The sequence below is a fragment of the Melospiza melodia genome, chromosome 12 (genome assembly GCF_035770615.1).
Source record: "Melospiza melodia melodia isolate bMelMel2 chromosome 12, bMelMel2.pri, whole genome shotgun sequence".
Classification (NCBI taxonomy): domain Eukaryota; kingdom Metazoa; phylum Chordata; class Aves; order Passeriformes; family Passerellidae; genus Melospiza; species Melospiza melodia.
Window position 1 is genome coordinate 20,494,620 of NC_086205.1, and position 20,648 is coordinate 20,515,267.

Genomic DNA, 20,648 nt, shown 5'->3' on the forward strand with positions numbered 1-20,648 from the left:
TGCATGTATTTACAAAAAACCCCTGCTGTTAAAAGATCCTCTCATAATGTTCAGAATATTCACATTTGACTATATACCTCTCAGAGGCTTCTGGGATTTTTAACTGCAAGCTCAAGTTTCTGCAAAAGCTTGAGAAAAATATTATTAACAATGCATTGTAAAGCACCAGATACTTAAATGACTTACTCCAACAAAAAGTATCAAGCAAACCCAGTTTTAACTGAACTGCAGTTTCTAGGCCAAAGGGAACAATTAAAAAAAAAAAAAACCCAGAAAACAAAAAACCCACAAGAAAACCCTGCAAGAAGCCAAATGCCACAATCCTGACTTCATTTCCTTTGTTCTCTTCTTCACTATCATTTATATAATTTGTGCTTTAGTTATGCCCCTGTCTTTACACTGGAGTTACCTGATGCGAATGACTCCATTTGTAAAAACTCTAACTTGATACATTATGTCAGACAAATTGGAGAGACAGACAAATCATAATTATCTGAATTTAATTATACCCTATGAAAATACCATGTCTGGTCCCCAGACCATCAGCTACTTTTCCAAAGGTGCAAAGTATGATCTGAAATCTTGTGTAGACAGATACACATCTCCAGGGGAACGGCTGCCTGAAGAGAACATAGAAATTATAACATTAACAACAGGTACAGCTTCTAATACCTGGCAATTTTATACAGCTTTAGACCTAGAAGCTTGGTAAACAAATTTGTGAGCTTTCTCCTTTCTTGGGAACACCAATTTTGCTTTTTGCACACATCAGGGGGTGGGGAAAGAGGAGCAGTTTGAAGTCTCTTGTAAAAGGGAATTCATAACAACACTTAAAAGTATCAGAACTGATCCAATCAGTTACAAAGAAAGCAACAAGAGATATTTATCTTTTCTGTATTCTTAGGTTTTTTTAAAAGAAATAAGTCTGTTTATTCAAAACAAATTTTACAAAACAACTGTCTTTCTGTGGTACAGAGCAAAGTTTAAGAATAAATATTGAATATTTTGTATAAAAATTAGTAATATCAAAGGGAAACTGATGCAAACCAAACAAACAGATAAAAAAATAGCATTAAATATGCTGTGCAACAATGTCAAACTCTTAATGAGGAGTGACCATTCAGGCTAATACAGTTTTATTTGAAGTAAAACCTATCAGCCCTGCATTGGAGCACTGAGACTATTGTTAAAAAAGATTCCTGATGGAAGTGTACAAATCTTCATTTGTGTTTAGAACCAGAAAATATGAAGTTTTCTATGTCTCTTCTACTTTTTGAAAGGAGTGTCTTCATGCTTTCCTTTTATTCAACAAGCAACTTCTTTTCACTGCAGCAAAAGAAAATGCATACTACAAACATCAAGGCCCTTTTAAGATTAAGAAACAATCCAAACAAAGCTCAAACCAACTGTAAAACAAAGTATTTCAATGGTCTAAATGGTGATTTTCAGATAATGGCAACTACATTTAAGCAGCGTTTTAGATGTTAGCTAGTTAAAGCTACTTAAAGATTGCCTTACTTCTGCAAGTACGAGTGAAAACAAATCCCAACACGTAGATCTGCTGGAAGACTATAGTCTTACTAGCACATTTTGCTTGCATACTGCATATGAAGACCCTCTTTCCCTTCAGTGAACAGGGTGGCTTTTCTAGCAGTGCAGTTTTGCTGTGCAGCTTTGTTGATTTGAATGGCTCACAAGAAGTCAGAAATATGATGAAGCAGCTTTCCTTCAATATACAATACTTTCTCTATATGTGCATTTATTTTCTCTGTATGCAACAGGTTATAAAGATCTACATCCCCAGTACTATTATCCATTTGTTTAGGCAAGAAAGGAATTGGATTTGTTCCTTCTGAAGTACAGCTGTTATACTCATCAGTTGTTCTGACACTGATAAATTATTTCTTTGTCAGCTCTTTATATGCCCCACATTTGGGACCAGTTAGGAACCTTATCTTCCTTCTGCAAAACCAGTGATAGAAAGTTACATGTTTGACTTGTCTCCAGTAACTACCTACCCTCCATCTGAACAGCTTAGAGAACAGTCAGCAAGCTCACTCCTGGCTTCTGTCTGCACTGACAGATGCCATTATCCATTCAAACCAGAAAACCTGCAGCACAGCTCCAAGAGCAGTAGCAGTTAGTTACACCAAGTTTACTACTCACAGCTTCAAACTAGCAAGTCCTGTACAGCTGTCACAGGTTTGGCAATTAGCAACTAAGATATCTGTCCTGAGAGTCTGTGGAAGCACCATGACTGAGCTGTGCAAGGACTGCAGGCAGCCTGCAGCTCTGGTTCTCTGCAGTATCTGTATGGCACCACAGGACAACTCATAAGGGCTGCAGTTTGCACATCACTTGGCTCTCTTTTGGCTTACAAAGCCCAGGCATTTTGTTCCTTTGCAAGTGATATTAATGTTGAGACATATTCAAGGTACAGGAGTTTATGGACACCAACAACCCTGAAATTTTAGAGACAATTTTGACTTCAGAAGAAATATTTTAGTTATTATGATTTGTGTACTGAGTTTGTGTGAATCACCATGTCCCTATCCCTTCAATGCAAAGTCAAAGTTTGTACAGAAAATATCCTCCCTCTCTGTTAGTACAAGCATGAAATTCTGTTTTTTTTAAGGCTTTACCTAGCTCTAAGTAACATTCCCGGGGAATTTTGCTTGCTTTTCACTTCTAGAATACTGGAAAACAGAAGCATTATTAGAAGAAAACTAACTTAACTTATTTGCTTATTAAAGATTGGACTTCTTAAACGTGCTGATTCAGTCTTCAGAAGACAGAGACCTATTAGCCCAACAAGTCACATGAGTGGTATTTGGCTTTTTATACCTTTAGGTTCTAAAGGGGGTTCCTTTGTTATTTAACCACCAAGTCAGAGGGCATCCAAATACTGTTTCCCTATTTCAAAGATTTAGGCAGCTTTGAGAAAACAATTGTAGCAGGGCTTCATTTCTACCACTCACTATTTGTCAGCTGTGCAGGTCCAGACTGACTTTATATGAAGCACTGAGAAATGGTGAATATTTGACACTACCTTAAACTACTGTGATAGTCTCATTCATCAAGTCAGAAGTTACACTTTCCTCATGCTTTGAAAGGTCTACTCCATTCTGATATAACAGGGGGTTTTTTGCCACATGCCTTAGTTCACATAGCTTTTATAAAGGCCATTAAGACTTACTGACAAGTTCAAAGAAACAGGTATTTTCAACAAGCATTTCAAAGTCTAGAAGTCAAGTCCATTATAGTTCACTTATAATCCAGACTTACATCCCTTGAAGAGTGTAAAAGAACAGGCTACAATATAAAAAGTACAAATACAACAGGAGAGCTATTCCAATAAGTCTCTGAACAGAATCTGGGACCTTGGGACCATCTTCTTCCTCTCCCTCTGCCCACCCCAAGTATTCACGTGTAAATTTTACCTCTTTCCATGTTTACATACATTTTGGATAAACACCTAAAATGTTGTTGCTCTGTCTTGGCTCAGTGGATCTTCAATGCAGATATTCAAGTATTAAGAAAACGCAGCTGAACAAGGATACGTGTCCACATAGTACAGTTTACAGAGAAGCACAATATTGACCAGTCTGCAGTACATTCTACCCCAAATCCCTGAAGTAATCTCTTTAACTTTGGGATCTGTAGCCTGCTTCCAGAGCTGGCGAAGATCATCTACGTGTCCATGAGATGTCATCATCTTGTTATAAATGCAGGGATGATATGGAGCTTTTCCTTCCCCAGAAAAAAATACATGATATTGTGGTACAATTCCCACTTTATTGGCACAGAGACCCATGAAAACATCATCTATATAAAGACTTGTATTCAGAGTCAATGAAGCCTCATAGATTCTAGCTGCTACATCATTTGATATTACATATGCAGCTCCTGCTGTGTAGTCAGGGTAAGAGGGCCACTGGTACATTTCATATGGAACATAGTATTTGCTCCTCCTGTCTCTTATGGGAGGGGATCCACGATGGACACGACCAATCCAGAGATCTTGAGCACCCATTTGCGTGAGGCTTTGGAGATAAGCAATGAGATTTGGCATATGGATAAATATGTCATCATCTGCAGACATAATGAACCTGGCATGAGGACAGTAGGCCTTCACCCAGCTAAACTGCAAAAGCAATTTAAGAGTGAGATTGTGAAAAGTATCCAAGAAGTCTTGCTGAATCAAATCCTGGTATTTCTGGTCTTCGAGCTCAAGTTCTCTTTGCTGCTGTGTTTTCTGCTCATGGTGTGTTGGGCGTCCTAAAGCAAAAAGGGTTTTAATGTTGGCATTAAGTTGAGAACGAACATACTTCTCATCACCCCAAGTTTGTCTGATTGCATCCCTTCGATAACGGTTTTCAGGAGAAGACTTCACAAACAGTAGGAGAAGGACATCCTGCTGCTGACATTTCTCTCTGTGGTTGATCAAGTATTGGTAGCTTGATACCCTGTTCAGGTTATCCCTGCTGATAGACAGGCTGTCATTCACAAAATGGTAACTATTTATGAGGTATCTGTAGGAATAGGACTTCATATGGCTCACAATTTGATTATCAAACGGTATCCAAAAAATCATGAGACACAGTATGAAGCAAGTGGCACATAGCTGCAAAAAATGGCATTTTCTGACTCTCCTGGGACTAACAAACATTCTGATGCAGTTTTTATAATCCTTATTCTTGTTCAGGATCAGGGTTTTTACAGTGCCTGTGTTTTACTTTAAGAGCACAGTGTCACCCTTCAAGACCAGTGTCCCTTGTAAGGCATGATGTCTTTCATTCGGTATCCTTGTGAAGACAGCTTTGTTCACAGACTTCACAAGTCATCTTTCTCAAAATACGTTTTTCTTTGATTGAAAGAACACTGGCAGTTTTGAAAGAAGGGACTTGCAGATGAGTATTTTCCCTTTGGGGCATCTTGAAGCAAACACTCCAGCTCTAGTCCGAACTTCTAGTGTTTCTTTCCTTCATGAAGATGAACACCTGCCAATTCTGAAGGGGAAGAGGAGAAAAGTTTAAGTGAGCTGTTATTAACACATTAGGTTTTAGGTTTGGTCATGGAAATGAGCTGACTTCTCAGTCACTGCCCATCACCACATACACACGTCTGTCCCACTCCTCAAAATAACAAAAAAAGAGCCGACTGGCAGCGAGTCAGAGGCGGTCAGCGCCCGGAGCAAGCTTGTGGAGGCCAGTGAGAGATGAGACTGACACAGAAACCTCTTTCTTAGAAACCCCCAGTATCGTTAGTCGGCAGATGACAATCTATTAAAATTCCTTTAGGCCCGGAGAGCGCCGAGCGCTACAAACGGCGGGGTTTATAAATTGTCTTTTGGGCCGGCCTCTGCCGAGACCGGAGCCGGGCGGAGCCTGCGACTGCTCCCGGCCAGCGAGGGCCGGGCCAGCGCTCGGGGTCCCGCCCGGCCGCGCTCCGTGTCCCCGCCCCGCCACCGCCTTGTCCGCACCGCTCCTTCCCCATCAGCCGTGGGGGCGCCGCGATGGCCTCGTCCCGCACCTTGGAGCCCGCCAAGCCCCGGGCCGGCCCCGCCGCTCCGCCCGACCCCGCCGGCCTGAGGGGAGCGGCCGTTGGGCCCAACGGCTGAGGGGCGCGAGGCGGCCGTTAGCGCCAGGCCCCTGAGGGCACCCGGGCTGGGCGGGACGGGCACACGGACCGACACACGGACCGACACACGGACACACGGACACACGGGCCGACACACGGACACATGGACACACGGACCGACACACGGACACACGCACCGACACACGGACACACGGACCGACACACGGACACACGCACCGACACACGGACCGATACACTGACACCTGGACACACGGACACACGGACTCTGCATGTGTGCCTGCACCTTCGGGCACCCGAGCTAGGGGGACACACGGACTGACACACAGACACACGGACACACAGACTCTGCATGTGTGGCCGCACCCGAGCTACTGGGACACACGGACTGACACACAGATACACAGACACATGGGCTCTTCCCAGCCCTCACCTTCGGGCACCCGAGTTACCGGGCCACACGGACAGACACACAGACTCACTGGCTCTCCCGTTAGGCACCCCCGCCACAGGTACACCTCTCGACACCACTCACAGTGCTACTGTCTCTGCTACCAGCCAGGGTTTAAGTGAAGAATCCAAAGCACAAGAAACCACCCAAGTTCAGCCTTCTTACCCTGCACATTAAAATTTGCTTTTTGTAGCCAGAATTGTCTCTGCTGTATAATAAACAAGAGCAGCCTGAAGTAGCAACTACTTGTTTATCCCATAAAAAGCCAAAAATAGTGTTCAAGCAAGAAGTGTAGGACTAGCACCATAAGGAATGATATCCCACAAACTAAGAACTTGTTGCATGGAAACAACCCCAGAAGCAAAAGAACACAAGCTATCACTTTCAAGTCAGAAGTTATGTACAACACAAATATTTTGAGACTGTTTTAGCCATCTGAAGTCTTGCAACCAGAATAGCATGATGAGAACACAACAGAGTATACAGTGATAAGAATACCTGGGGCAATTTTGTGGTGCTCCAAGAAGGGGACCAGCTGCTCAAAATGGAAACCATGCATTGGTGTACCCGAGGATTGCAGATTGTAATGCATAACAGAAAAGCTGTATGGGCAGTTTGGTGAATAAAAGTCAGTCAGCGCTTTTTATAGTATCAGTTTAAACCCTTTTTATTTTGGAAACATGAAGTTAAACAATGCACCTCAGAGTTATAAACTCAGCAACTTTACAATAGAACACTATTGCAAAGCTTACTCCTGTTTCAGATGAAGCACAGGGATGCAGACAAGCTGGAGTGTTATAGAAATCCCAACTTTTGGTGGTTCCTTTTGAAGGAGTAGGTTTGAAGCTACCAGGGAGGCAGGTTGTTCACTGCCATCATGATGAACTTAAAGTAGAGGACTGAAAGCAAAGGGAGCACAAGGCAATCTATTTAACCACCTGAAGCAAAGTTTACCTTGGTAAACACAGGGATACTCATCACCAAATAAAACTTTTTTAGATTACACTTGGATAAGAAGTTTGGGAAACAGTCTGCAAAAGCCAAAGCCATCTGGTAAAAGGAGACAACAGTCAACACCACAGATAAAAAGGACATGGTCACTGCAAGCTTGCAGTGAAACTAACCTACATGACAGTTATTCCCCACTAGGGAAAAAAACGAGTCTCCAGAAAAAAAAACAAAACCACCAACAACACTCAAACCAAACCCACACACCCACCAAAAAAAAAATCCACCACAAAACACATCATGGAAATAGCTTTAAATATGGAGCAGGTAGCAAGGGACAATAGGCATGCGTAGACTCAGTTTTCTGCTCCCTAGCACCCTTTCCTGAAGTCAGGGATGCTGGAAAGAGAACATAAATTTTTCCTATGAGGAAAAAAAAAAGCCATAAAATTAACTGGCTAAGCGCTGGAACAGTCTGGTTGTCATTTCCTTGTTCTAGTTCAGTGGAATTAGATGAACCATTAGTAAACAAATTTGTTCAGAATTCTCCTCAGAAAAATACCTCTCAGGTAAAACTTTAAAATGCAACTATAGATGTGCAATACTGATGAAATTTAAGAAGGTCTATACCTACTTGCCCATCTCCCTCCAAAAAAGCATGGAGATGTGCACTGAAGGTAGAAATGCACAAGTAGAGTCTCTTTGATTGTCAGAAATTTTTATAATCCATTTACAAGACCCAACCTTTGGACTTAGTCATGTTGTCCTTCCCTTAACCGAAAAACAGGTTGAGACACCACAGGTGCTATTTGCTGCTACTCAAATTTCATCATTCCAGGAAAAGAAAGCAATCCAACTCATCAATGTACTCTCCCTAGCAAGAGGAAACACCATGGAACAGAGATAAAACTGACTGTGCTTGACAGTCATTTTTCTGACCATAATTAAGATTATTAAGTTTTTCCTCTTGTTGTGCATTTTCTTGCTTGTGGCTTGAAAGCTGTTAGATCCACTCTAACAGTGGAGAAAGATTGCAAGAGCCACAGATCCATAAACAGTTCCTGTACCTGCCTTTCTTTCTGGCAGATTTAAGATTAGAACTGCGTGTGGTATTTCCCCCAGCTGCAAGTGTTACAGGCTTTTGCTATCCTGTAGCAGTCCAGTCTTTGCTAAAGGAGTTTGTTATTTAACCTTTCAGTACTTCCACAAGCATGACTCATTGTAGCAACTGTTCACTGTTCTGTGTTTTGCACCTGGAGTATATTCTAGGGTGAAAGAGGAGCTGGCATAGTTTGACTTGCAAACTCAATAGTTTGTAGAGTGACCACTATGGAAAAGCAAATCCTTAGGGACCTACTTTGACTTTTGAAAAAAGTCAGTATGAAATTTATTTCAGGATAGAAGTAGAACAGTTTTGGAATGTCAACTAAGGAGAGACAGACAAGACACACCCTAAGGACACTCTAGACATGAGACACCAGAGGCATAGACCCTCACAGGAAGAACCACGAAGAGACAATGTTTACACAAAGACACCCAACGTGGAGATTTTTTTTCCAACTAACACCACCCTGATAAAAACCAAAACCCATGAGACCAACTAAGACTGCCCAGAGAGAACATCTCAAAACTCTCAGCTACAGATTTTGTCATGTGGTACCATACGCAAGCTGGGCTTCAATACACCACATCCTGGCATGACCTACATTTTAGGACAAAGATCATAATGTATAGTTATTTTTCACTCTTCCCACCTAGGACAGAAGATTAGGTCAGGTCACAAGTGGCTTTGCCAGGATATACCAGGAAACACTCTTCTAACTAGAACCATTTTTTACAATCAACTGGTAACAGCTGGCCCTTTCATATCAGCAACTCTTGGTGAAAGTTCAGAAGACCTCAACTGTTACCTAGTTCCAAACAGAATTAATCTGAAGAGCTGCTGCTTTCTATGTCCATGTTTTGTCCTTGGCTTTTGGAGACAGCCTCACAGTAACTCTGCCCTCTCATCCTTACCACACCAACTTTCCACAGCTTGCAACAGCTCTGGAGTTGATATAGTTGCTCAATAATCCAAATTCAGCTCCTCCCATCCTCTTACCCTCCAAAAGCAACCTGCTGAATCCCTGAAGGAAATATCAGGAAGTGGCTAATTGAGGTCAGCCTGCGCCTAACCTAAGTGCACAATAGGACTCAAGGGTTTCCTTTTGTAGAACCAGATGTAACTTTGTATCGAATGCTTTCAGTCTTTGCAATTCTGAGGCTACTGCCAGGCTCTGGTACCGCAGAAACTTTGAAGCCCTAGGACCGGCTTTTGCTTTAAGGTCAGGGTAGTTCTGTCACACGAGCTACTCCATATCAGCTTGTTTGACATTGGAGTGGGTGCCCAGGTTAGAAGGCACATTGTAGAGATGTGTTTCAGCTCCTGTTTCAGCTGCACTCCATCCTGCTTGCTCCATCCTGATGTGAGATGTGACATGAGATGTCCTCTAAGCTGCAACTCCACTTCTACAGCACTAAAGGAATGTGCCCAGCCACAGAGGTGACAGAGGCAGATATGTTGCAGTTAAAGCTGCATGGGCCAAGATTATCACTGCCTGGCTTTAAATTCAGAGAGATGTGTCAAGCCTAGTATAAGGATGTAATCCTGAAAAGAGTGTTTAGGATTTTCTTGAAGCTTTCAAAATCTGTTTAGAAAGGGGCTATGGGGTCCAAAGAACATGTCTTGATATGTTTCAGAGTTTTATTTGAGAAGTAGAATTCAAAACCTTTTTTGCTGTGTTTGAAGCAATTTAAACAGTTATAATTCCTGTGAAATTGGACTCTCCCGTCTCTAGTATTGATTATGTACTGTTTACAGCCAAAGTCCAAAGGAAATCTAGTCATGTTCACTCATCAAGCCATAAAAACACAAGTTTATCAAGATTTTTCATTATGATTGAGTAATTGAAGATGATGAAAGTACAAGTCTAAGTTAATGGGGGCAAATCCTGAATGGACTTTGCTGCTTACAGCTTTAGCTACAAGATTATGTAACCCAGGTTCCTCTGATGGTTTTTCTGTTGCTGACATGTCTTCACAAGTCATGTTATCTGTCATCTCTTCCCAGGCCTATGTCCTCCTCCTTCACTTCCCATTTTTAAAAACTTCTTCTATATTAAGCTTCTTCTTATTAATATTTATATATTAATCTTCAGGTTCTTCTTTTATGTGAGCTGTGCCACAAAATGAAGAACAGTTCCTGGCACTTCTGGGACTTCCTGCCATAGTGACAGATGGTCACATTAGGAAAAAAAGATGCAGTAAGTTGGTTAGCTAAAGCTGCCTTCCTACATGGTTTGCAAGCACCAAGAGGAAAAGTCACAAACAGCCTGCAAAGAAAATAATTTCAAAAATGTAAAGACTTCCCCTGTTACACCTTGTTCTGTCCAAATCGCTGAGAAATGGAAGCCTATTCAGACAAGTATTTAGGAAAACATGGTCACAATGGCAATGGAATTAACATCAAAAAAATCAGTCCTGTGCTCCAAAGATCTGTGAAAAGTTTAGGATCAGGTCCCAGATGTTGCATCAATAAGGAACATAATGCAGCAATGACTGACAGTAGCTTTGCAAATTTTGTTTCAAGAACATATAATCCATCTTCTGTAACTTTCAATGCAGGCTTCACCTGCAAGCTCTTGAGTTTGCCTGCAGCTCCTAGTCAGGGTACAGTTTCCTGGGATGGTACAGCAGCATTCTTACATGCTCCTTGTGTATGTGTTGAGGACTTCTCAGGTTGAACAGACACCTGACTTTCCATGAAGGCAAACATCCAACACTTTCCAAAACACAAACTCCTTAAATTATCCTGAAATTGCTCGGTCAAGAGGAATCCCCTTATTAAAAACAATGGGCATTGAAGCACAGCACTTTGTCCAGGGAAGTTCTGTATCAGAATAACTTCAACACTACCTAGAAAAATGAGCTTTTGAAGCTGTGCCCAATTGCTGATTCTCACTGATGGCTAAAATTTGCAATGGCTGAGCAATATTGGCAGAGAAATTAAAAGGATGGTAAAGCTTTAGATGGCAATTGAGTAAAGCTGTTCAATTCCTTCAGGGCTGGAAGGAGAAACAGGTTGTAAATGCTCAGCGCTGCCAGGAAGCAGCTAATTGCCAATAGAGATTTCATTTCTACAGAGGTTTTGCGCTTACTGTAACTATTGGATGGAAAAAAAGAGAATTATTTCTTCTAATTTTCCACTATTGAGTGAAAAAATAGAAATGATTTCCCCTAAAATGAGTTGACTTCCCAGCTGCTACAAGCCAATGCAAATGGAGACATCTGCCAGAAATGACAGATTTGCCTTCTTAAATGGCCTTTATCAAAATTAGTTGTCCAAAACAGCCACTATGGAGATGGCAGGAGAGGAGCAGGACCACATCTTTCAAGCATCTGTCTACATTAGCCTGCAGTTCTCAGTTGTTTTAACCTCCCATATCCACTGCAGACTCTTCCCCATACAAGCTAGAAAGAAGGACAGCATTTTCCAGAATGAGTCTCCAAAACATGAGTCATTTAGTTCAAGGGATTTTGCATAAAATGCACAAGCACCAACATGAATTTTTTTGCTTGACATGCAGCAGATGAGGTAAAAAAAGCCTGTTCTTTCACTGACAGTAAGGATAATATTCTGAAGTTTCTCTCTGTCAGTGACATGACTGAGGCCATATGTCCTCATGTTCTGAGAGGAGGGACTAAGTTAAGCACTCAACTTCCACACAGACAAGTCAGAACTCTTGAGACTCAGCTACAAAGGGTGTAGTGGCACCTTTTTCACAACCCACCACATCTGTTTTGGCAGCAGTGAGCTCTAATGATGCACTGAGCAGCAGTCTGAATTTATGTAAGTTCACTTTCACAGTGCCAGAATTTAAAGACATGATTCTGGCACACATTCCTTTCTACTCCCATGCACCAAGAGAAAGAGGTAGCAAAGGGGTAGAGTACACTAACTGCAGCTGTTAATGTTACCCCATTACTATAGCCTCTGGAGAGTCACCTCCCTCTCCATCTAACAGTAGATCATTTCTGTTCATATTTGGAATCTTATCTGGAAGCTTCTGTGCAAGTGGTTGAATGAATTTTCTAGTGATTTTAATATCACTTACTCCCAGGATATTATAAACACAGCTTGCCTGCAAAAGTGGGCAAGGACCACAAGAGGCATTACAAAGGGCTCACCACTACTTTCTATCTCACACCAGTGTATCCACCTCTTTACAAAAGTGGATTGCAGACAATCTTGCAAGGACATCCCATTAAACATGGGGTGCTTTGAGCTGAACATTGAAGAAAACTATTTTCCCCATACTAGAGAAAGTAATTGTGAAATATCAAGCAGTTAAGGGTCCAGTATAAAACTCAACACTGGAAGATAATAAATTAAAAATTCCCTAGTTAGGCATAAATACTGAATGTCCCTGTTTCATAGCATGTTTCAGTTGAAGAGCTGCAACGTCAGGGCCCCACCCAATCAATAATTGTTTCAGGTGCCTGTTTTAAGTAAACCCATTTAAATATTTATTTGCAGCTTGGTTTAGAGATGTTATTTCCTGCCTATTTTCCCCACAAACCCAAGGTGATTTCTGTTCCAGTCTGCAGGAACAGAAGATCAAGCTGAACAACTATCTGAAGCAGACTTTTTCCATGCTAACCACCAAACTAAAATAGGAAGTCAAGTTTCAGACTGACACAACTAACTGTGAGACTAGTTCAAGCTGCCTTTCTAGGGGCCTCTCAGAAACCTTTCTTTTGCCCAGTAAGAATACTTATAAATAATGCAGTGACTTAGAAGTGTGTGAAGGGCTTGTTTAAACCAAAGGCTAACACCATTGTACCATGGCCATTTCTAGGTTTTAAGATTTTCATTTCAGAGTAAATATTCTCTTATCTGCTTCCCAGTCTATCCCTCTTCCTCAGACAATACTGTAGCCTATTAACCTAATTCAGCATCAAAGTCCAAATGGATGTCCCACACTGCAGCAAGAGCTTGGATATTGCATGGGCCACTACAATGTAGGCACTGAGGCAGGAAGACAGACAAATTAGAATTTGTAAGTTCAGTTTTAGATTAGGATGCAGAGTGTTTTGTGCAAAATTATTGTATTTTTCTCCTTTAGTTAGACCAGTGATGATAAAACATATTGAAATTAAAAATGTCAAATATGCTGGTTAACTTGAAGGGTGTGGGAGCTGGTGGGTTTTCTTAGTGCTCTATTAGATTAACTCTGTTTTGCACTGAAGTTAGCACAGACCAGAGGTGAACTCTTGAGTCCACATAGCAGAACACCATCCCATCAAGACTTCCCAAATCATCTCAGCTGCTCTCTTAAGCATGGCTCATTCAACTCAGCTAAGTCTCTTGCTTACTTACCATCCAGGCACCATTTATGCTCTATAGACAACTGAGCATGAGTCCTGCATCACTCTTTTCTGCTTCAAATCCTTCCCCAAACCTACAAGTAGAGCCCAGGGAGACAAATCTTCAGGTTTGCTTGTAACCTGCAAAGCACATCCACAAGAATTTGAGGAAGCTGGGTTGCAGAACACTAGTGCTCATTCCCATCCTAAGATCCTTTCATAGAACCAACTAAAAACTCTTCATCAACCAGGAACATAGCTGGTTGTTAGGGAGATATCCAGGTCTGCAGTTTCAAGGCCATGTTTTCCCCACCACATGCACACACCCAGCAAGCACAAGGTCCAACACTACACTGAATCCACCATGCACTTATGCATACAGGTCTGGTAATTTAAACTATAGGATCAGCCTAGAAAGGAAGCTGCTCTGTGGAGAAAAACAATACTTCTATCAACATCTAAGGATGCATGTGCATATAAAATTAATTATAAGAAATGAGCTTTCTGATTAATGATAATGAGGAAGAGAACCTCTTTAAGATGATCCCTAATGGCTCATTCCCTCCCATGAATGCAGTGGAGCTGCCACTACCACAACACTTCCGAGGCCTCCTCTTGAGATCACCAAGAGCAAATATTGCCCAAGCCACTCCATCTTTCTGTACACCCACAGACATACATGCACTTAAGAAGAGACAGTCATTGCCACTGTTCTTTGGCTCTGAACAGAGCCTGCTCTTGTTCATCCTCACCCCCTCCCATTCGCTGCTGTGCATAGCTACCACCAGCACTTGAGCAGAAAGAGAGAAATGCTGTATTCTGCTCGAGGCTGAGGGAAGAGAAAGGTTGTGAATGACCCTGTCTGCTTCTTGCATAATCCCATCTAGTGAGTTGTCTTCTTTCATTCATAGGAAATGCATCTATTTGAATCAAGCAATCAGCCTGTCCAATCACGCATTCATTTCTTGTTTAGCATTTGTACTGCAGTTATTTTCTTGAGAGATTAATTACCATTTGGGGTAGCTCAGCAGTAATTTGATAAAACTCTGCAGATGCTGTGTAAATGTGAAGTTTATATATACTATATACACACACACATTTTCTATAAAAGCATGAAGTACCAGTCATTCAAGATATACTAGCAGAAGTTAAAGAACTTACATTTTTAACTATTTTAAAATTAAAGTTACACCTACAGCACCTTAAATTCAACTAAAGAGTCACTCTAACTTGAGGCAAATCATTTTCCAGAAATAGGAACACATCTGACTGTTCATTTCTCCTAACTTCCAGCCTTTAATTCTGAAAGAATTCACAGTTTTCACAGAGCAAAGAATAGCCCAAAATAGTTGTAGCATTGAAACTGAAGAAAGAGGCACGGGCGATAGTTTGAGTAACCAAACTCCTAAACAAACAAGCACTATCCAAACCTGTAAGGTTCATGTTCTCCAATCTCTATTTGTATAAAAAATCCCACTTCTTGGGAAGGGGCTGTCAGTTAGGGGAGAAGGTTATATAAGCAAAGTTTGCTATTATAAGTGTACTTGAGGAGCCGGCCACCAAAAAAGACCAGAGTATAACGCTTCACCACTGATTTGGCACTTCTATGACATCTGGATTCACCTATCCAGCTATTCTTTTCCATTAGTTCAGTAGTGAAATGTTTCATTTCAATTATTTTGTATGGTTACAAAAATTTCAAGGTTCTCATGTGGTTTGCCCATTTTAAAGTTTTCAAGACAGTCGCATATTTCACATAACAAACTGATAGTTCTTTGAAAATTTAAAACCAGATTCAGTACTGAAGACTTCCACATGCATATTCGAGGTGTCCATGATTGCCTCAAGCCAGCCAGAAAGACGTAAGCATTTCAGATTTTAGGATAATGTGGATCGAGAACTATCAGCATATACAAAGGAGCTGCAGATTGGCTGGGATAATAGCGGTGCAAGACTTTGTTTAAGCCTGTCTGCAAACGGGGTGGGATGAATTCCATTAGTCCTCTCCTACTTCTGTGGGAACTAAGGAGACTTTTGGCTTTTATACAGCCTCTTCTGCAATGCAACAAGGGCAGGGATTGAAAAGGAGATACTCGCCTGCTCTTCTTTGTTATTAAATATGGGGAGCGGGACGAGCACAGGCTCATGGCAGAAAAGCAAAGCAAAGCAAAGCACCTCTCCTTCTCCACCCCATGCACTTGGGAGGAACACAGAGCTGCAGCCGCTGAGGAACAGCATCCTGCAGTTCCAGATCACTACGGCTCAAGTGCCCTCCCTGAGAGCTGCTAGCAAGCAGCCACAACAAACCACAAAACGGAGGCCTAACCAAAGAGTTCCTCAAGATGCAAATCAGATAAGAAAAGCCAAACAAAGGAGCTGCTGAACATTCCCAGTGTGTTTAATAAGGAGTGAGATTTTTCCAACGTGACAGTCTTTGTAAATTAAATGAAGGAACCAGTGCATTTGCATTTAAGCAGAAGTGCTTGTCTCAGCTTAGGAGAAAGGGATAATAGATGACATTAGTCAATAACATCTCGAGCCAGTAAAAGAATATTTTTACATATATAAAAATGCATGTCTGTTGTATATATGTGTGTATATACAGAGACACTTCTTTGCAAGACTAATATAAGGCCAAGAATGTAACAAACTACCTACAGCACCTGCATACACACAGCACCTGATTAGGAGCTGCTGTGAGGACAGTTTAGTGGAACGGAGTCAAGTAGAAACTACAAATGCAATTCAATGAGAGAGAACCACATGGACTGCAGAAGGAAGCTACAAAGATGGGACCAGAGGCTTGCAGGGCAGGGATGGCTTAAGGATGACTCAAGAAGGAGAAGCAAAGATGTCGCTAAAGAAGCCTGACCGTTCTAGAAAGTTGAACTTGGAGAACAATGCACTAGAAAGCCAGTATTTGTAGTTACCACAGGACTTTACTCAGGGCTAGCTGACAAAGCAGCTGGAACCTCAGCAAACAATTAGTCGTAGGTATGGTACCTTTGCCACACTTATTACCCACTAGAAGGCTTCCTACTAAAAATGTAGTGACTAAATATGTTACTGGAAAGTCAGGAAAGTTACAAGGAAGAAAGCACTTTGAGTGAAAGCAGTTTGTGTGGTTTTAACAGTAAAACACATGGATTGCACAGTCTGGTGCACAGTGCAAAGTTAGACTAAGCATCCTTTAGTTAACTAAGTCAAGTAGCAGAAAGTTCATCCTTCCTCTGTTTCATATTCCTTACAAAAACACAGCTAATCGAGGGCTGAGAGCACAGAGAAAAATCCTGCTTTCACTTCTGACCAACCTGACAAGAGGTGGGCCACGCTGCTTTCCACAGGAATTTAAAGATTAGTTATTACTGAGGTCTGCTGAATAGTGAGATAGCCTCACTTGAGATGTGCACATCCTAGGAAGCTAAGGAAGGTATCTGACTAAACTCTGCAAGTGCCATGTGGAAGGAAGAGCTGGTAGTGCAATGCTCATCCATCACAGTAGTGCAATGCTCATCCATCACGCTCTGGTTCCCTCCACCTCTTTCTGCCAATCCCAATTCCCAGCCAGACCCACTGCAGTAACAGCAATGCCACAGGGAGCTTTCCCAACAACAAAACCCCCTCAGTACTTCTGTACTTCTGGTAATCAACATCTTCAAGGTGGAGGATTACCTAGACAACTGCTCAGGTGCAGAGGGATAAAACCATGGCAGAGGCAACGCTCAGTACATCCTGGATGCTGTAACATTAGGTGCAGAGTGACACCAAACACATCAGCCACTGGCATTTCCAGTGATAAGCCATGACTTGCAGGGTTTTCCACATGCTTCTCCCTAATCTGTAGGTGAATTACCATTCCAAGCATCAGTACTCACTCCTCCAGTTTGGCCAGATGTCAGAGAGATTGTCCCAACTGCTGCTTTGGGCAGCAGGAGCAACCAGTTTGTTTCTCAATAATTTGGGATCTCGGAGAAAGCAGAAAGTGATACAGTTTTGTTTCACTCAGTGGAAGACAACCACTGAGTGAATTTCTAAGCCGGAAAACAAGCAAACAATCTCCAAAACCCTTATCTGCAAAAAAAGCCCACATTTTTACTGCAATACTACATTTCTGTATATAATAGATGGTGGACTTCTGTGAAACTAGTTCTGGGAAAAACAACCAGTAACTTCCATAATACCAGAGCAACACACAGCTCTATGTGACAGTCCAGGCTTCTGGAGTACTGCTAGAATATTCCGTAGCTGTTATCAACAGTGGCTGTCTCCTGCCCTATTCAACAAAAACACCTTAGATTGCAGCTATTTTTCCTTTTAAAAAATAATCCGTTCCTTTTCTAGACCCTTTCCCTTTCACACTGCTAGAAGAAATGCAAGTACCGATGAGAATTGAGACAAGACAGCATCATACAAACCAGGATTCAACAGCTGCCCTGGTAGTTTCAACCCTGCTGCTAAGAGATCCTCAGGCATGCGCCTGGGTGGTTCCGAGTTGAGGATGCTGCAGCACGTACCGAGTTCTGCGCTGCCTTGCCGAGTCAAGATAGTTACAGGGCTTCTTATCATTGTCTTGCACTCCATGTAGTTGCTCACACCGGCATCTCCCATCTCGGGTACTTCCAAGATCTTGCGCAGAAGCAGTTAACGAAGCTACTGTCTCCCCAAGAGCTCAGGTGTTTTCAGTGCTCTCCGCAGGGCGGATGAGGCTCTGCGGTTCTCCCTTTCCTGGGGTCCCGCCACCCCAGCCCGGCCGAACCCGCGGCTCTGCCCCGCGCCCGCCTCCCGGCGCGACAACAAGGGCATCCCCAGCTCTCCCGAAACCTTCGGAACCCAGGAGAACGGAACATACCGGGAAAGTCGCGGGCTGCAGGACACCCCGCTGTCCCCCGGGGATTTCCCCCGCTGGCTGTTGCCGCCTCCCGGCAGCCGCTCAGCCCCCAGCTCAGTGATGGAGATCCTCCCCACCGCGCCTTCCCCCGTGCCCCGGAGCACCCGCGGAGCCCGGGAGCGGCCTGGGAGGGGCGGCAGGCCGGGAGCAGCTTCCAGCCATGCGGCTGCGGGCGCCCCTTCGGGGGAACAAAGGCGGGAGCCGGCGGGCCCGTCCCCGCACACCCCCTGCCGCCAGCCTCCCCCCTCCGGAGCTCCGCAGCTTGGCCAAGAGCACAGACAAAAAAAGATACTTTTTTCCCTCAAGCTTTGCTTCGCGCAAACGCCCTTTTCGAAATCGTTCACTCTCCCTCTTTTCCCTAATGTGATTTCTTCTGCCGATTTTTCCTACGGGGTGCCCGAACACTGCTCGGGGAGGAGGCAGCTCCGTGCCCACGTTCCGCGCTCTGCAGGCGGGCGGCAGCCCCGGCGCTCTCGGGGGCGCGTCCCCGTGTTGCAACGCTGGGCTGCGCGGAGAAACTCCCAGCTGGATCTGCGAGTTTCTTGTGTGGGAACAGTGGAAGAAGAAAAAAAAAAAATACCTACACTTTTCCTGCAGAAAAAAAAAATAGTTTGGAGGAATAGGAAGCCGGGAGGGGCTGCTGGAACAAGGGGCGGGAGGAAACGGCGCGCCTTTGAATGGGTTGTTTCACCGCAATGCTCGAGCGACCGCGAGTTTTCCCTCCAAGGCTCAGGGCATGAGAAAGACCCTGAAAGGACCACAAAAAGCCTGAAAATTTTCTGGTTTTTTTTTTTTTTTTTTAACATAATCGACTGCCACACAATCAGAGGTTTGGGGGGAATCTGCTAAAAGTTACGCAGAACAGACATCAAAACTACACTGAAGTTTGGGTCTCGTTTATCACAGGAATTTGAAATCCCAAACCCCAACAAGACCCTTCTTTAGGACGGGAGAAGGGCAAGAGCCTACGGCGATAATGGATGCGGTCTGCACCGAAACCCTGGAAACAAAGCAGTTGGAAAACTCGTTTGTCCAAAGCAGGGAACCGCAATTCCTGAAACGCGGAGAAGTGAGACACCCTCCTCCCCTGAACAGACCAGCTCTTACAATCCCTGAAGCCAGGCAGAGAAAAAATACCATTTAGAAATCCCGAATATTTTCGCTACTTTTAATTACCCGGCACTCGCTTGAGCCATCAGAGGAGCCAAGAGCCCGGCTGCTCCCAGTTCAGAAAGCGCGAGGGGCAGCGGGACGGCGCCCAGAGAGATCCCCGCACCTCACCTACCGAAGGGGCCGCAGCGCTGCTTCCTCCTCCGCTGGCTTCCCCGGGCGGCAGGGACGGGCCGGGCCACGGCGCTCCCCGGCAGCAGACGGGCTCCGGGGCCCGGGAGCCACCGGCTCCGCCCCCTGCGCTGCGCTCCCCGCGCCCGGCCCGGGCTCCCGGCTCGGCTCGGCTCGGCCGTCCCGCTGCTCGCCAACACCCGGCCCGCCCGCGGCGCTGCTCCCGGCAGCTGGCACGGTGACACCGCTCTGTGCGACCTGCGAAAACTCTGTCGTGCGCTCACACTCACACTGAGAAAAATGATGTGCTAAAAGTTCTAAAGCACTTACGTCTTAGAAGTTTCTTAGGGGACGCCGTGAAAGTTTAGCTAATTGCTCCTCTAAGTCTCCCAGGTGCCAAATAACATCGTATTGCTGCGTAGTTAGTTTGTAGGTCTGTAACAGTGGAACTTGTTTGTCTCACTTTGCTGTTGAGAATCTTCAGAGGAGTGAAAAGCATGATTTAGGGTTTCTTTTTCTCTTCTACCTTCCCCACAAATCTTGGTGACTTCCTTACACCAGCCTGAGGGAAATGCCTGATTCATTGAAGAACACCGATAGTGAGTCAGTCTCCATGGGCAGTAGGACTGGGACAGAAGTATTTAAAAAACAAACCAAAGAAAGTGCTATGAACGTGCCTTCATTGAATACACTTTTGCCAAACTTTTGTAAAGAGAAAATCTGGGTTAAAAATGGCATTCAGATTTACTTGGAAAGCCACTCCAATGCTGTGCCTTGTGTAATTTTATAGAATCACAGAATCATAGGTTTCTCACTGTCTATAAATATCAAACACAAACCCATTGTGTATCTCCAATTCTTTCACATCACTGTGATTGATCTGAATAGTTCCTGACCTCATCATTGACTTCACAGAAATTTAACTATTGCATATCATGACAATTGGGGTCTGTTTGTCACTTTGCAACCATAAATCTGACAACATCTTTGTGAGGCAAGGAATTGTTTTCTTTTCACACAAAAGAGAGAAAATAGAGATAGGAGTACTGCTGTCAAGGTCACTCAGCAAAAGCAGAG

At 43.5% G+C, this 20,648-nt stretch overlaps 2 protein-coding genes across 12 annotated transcripts in view; one reads left to right on the plus strand and one right to left on the minus strand.

The window, feature by feature from the left end:
• MCF2L2 (MCF.2 cell line derived transforming sequence-like 2) overlaps positions 1-20,648 on the plus strand; it is a 152,139-nt gene that overhangs the window by 74,704 nt on the left and 56,787 nt on the right. The gene's annotated exons all lie outside the window — the stretch shown is intronic.
• B3GNT5 (UDP-GlcNAc:betaGal beta-1,3-N-acetylglucosaminyltransferase 5) lies at positions 889-19,677 on the minus strand. 4 transcript variants are annotated; one of them, XM_063167221.1, is made up of 3 exons: positions 18,583-18,722; positions 17,917-18,028; positions 889-5,009 (listed from the first exon to the last, which is right to left on the minus strand). In XM_063167221.1, the coding sequence occupies exon 3, from the start codon at positions 4,667-4,669 to the stop codon at positions 3,533-3,535; it is 1,137 nt and encodes a 378-aa protein (XP_063023291.1). In that variant the 5' UTR covers positions 4,670-5,009; positions 17,917-18,028; positions 18,583-18,722; the 3' UTR covers positions 889-3,532. The 4 variants fall into 4 exon arrangements, with proteins under 4 accessions (XP_063023291.1, XP_063023289.1, XP_063023292.1 ...); XM_063167219.1 differs by lacking the exons at positions 17,917-18,028; positions 18,583-18,722 and adding an exon at positions 19,576-19,677; XM_063167222.1 differs by lacking the exons at positions 17,917-18,028; positions 18,583-18,722 and adding an exon at positions 19,572-19,625.

Coding starts and splice junctions, on each gene's coding strand:
- B3GNT5 (XM_063167219.1), bottom strand. CDS start 4,669: ATGTTTGTTAGTCCCAGGAGAGTCAGAAAATGCCATTTTTTGCAGCTA.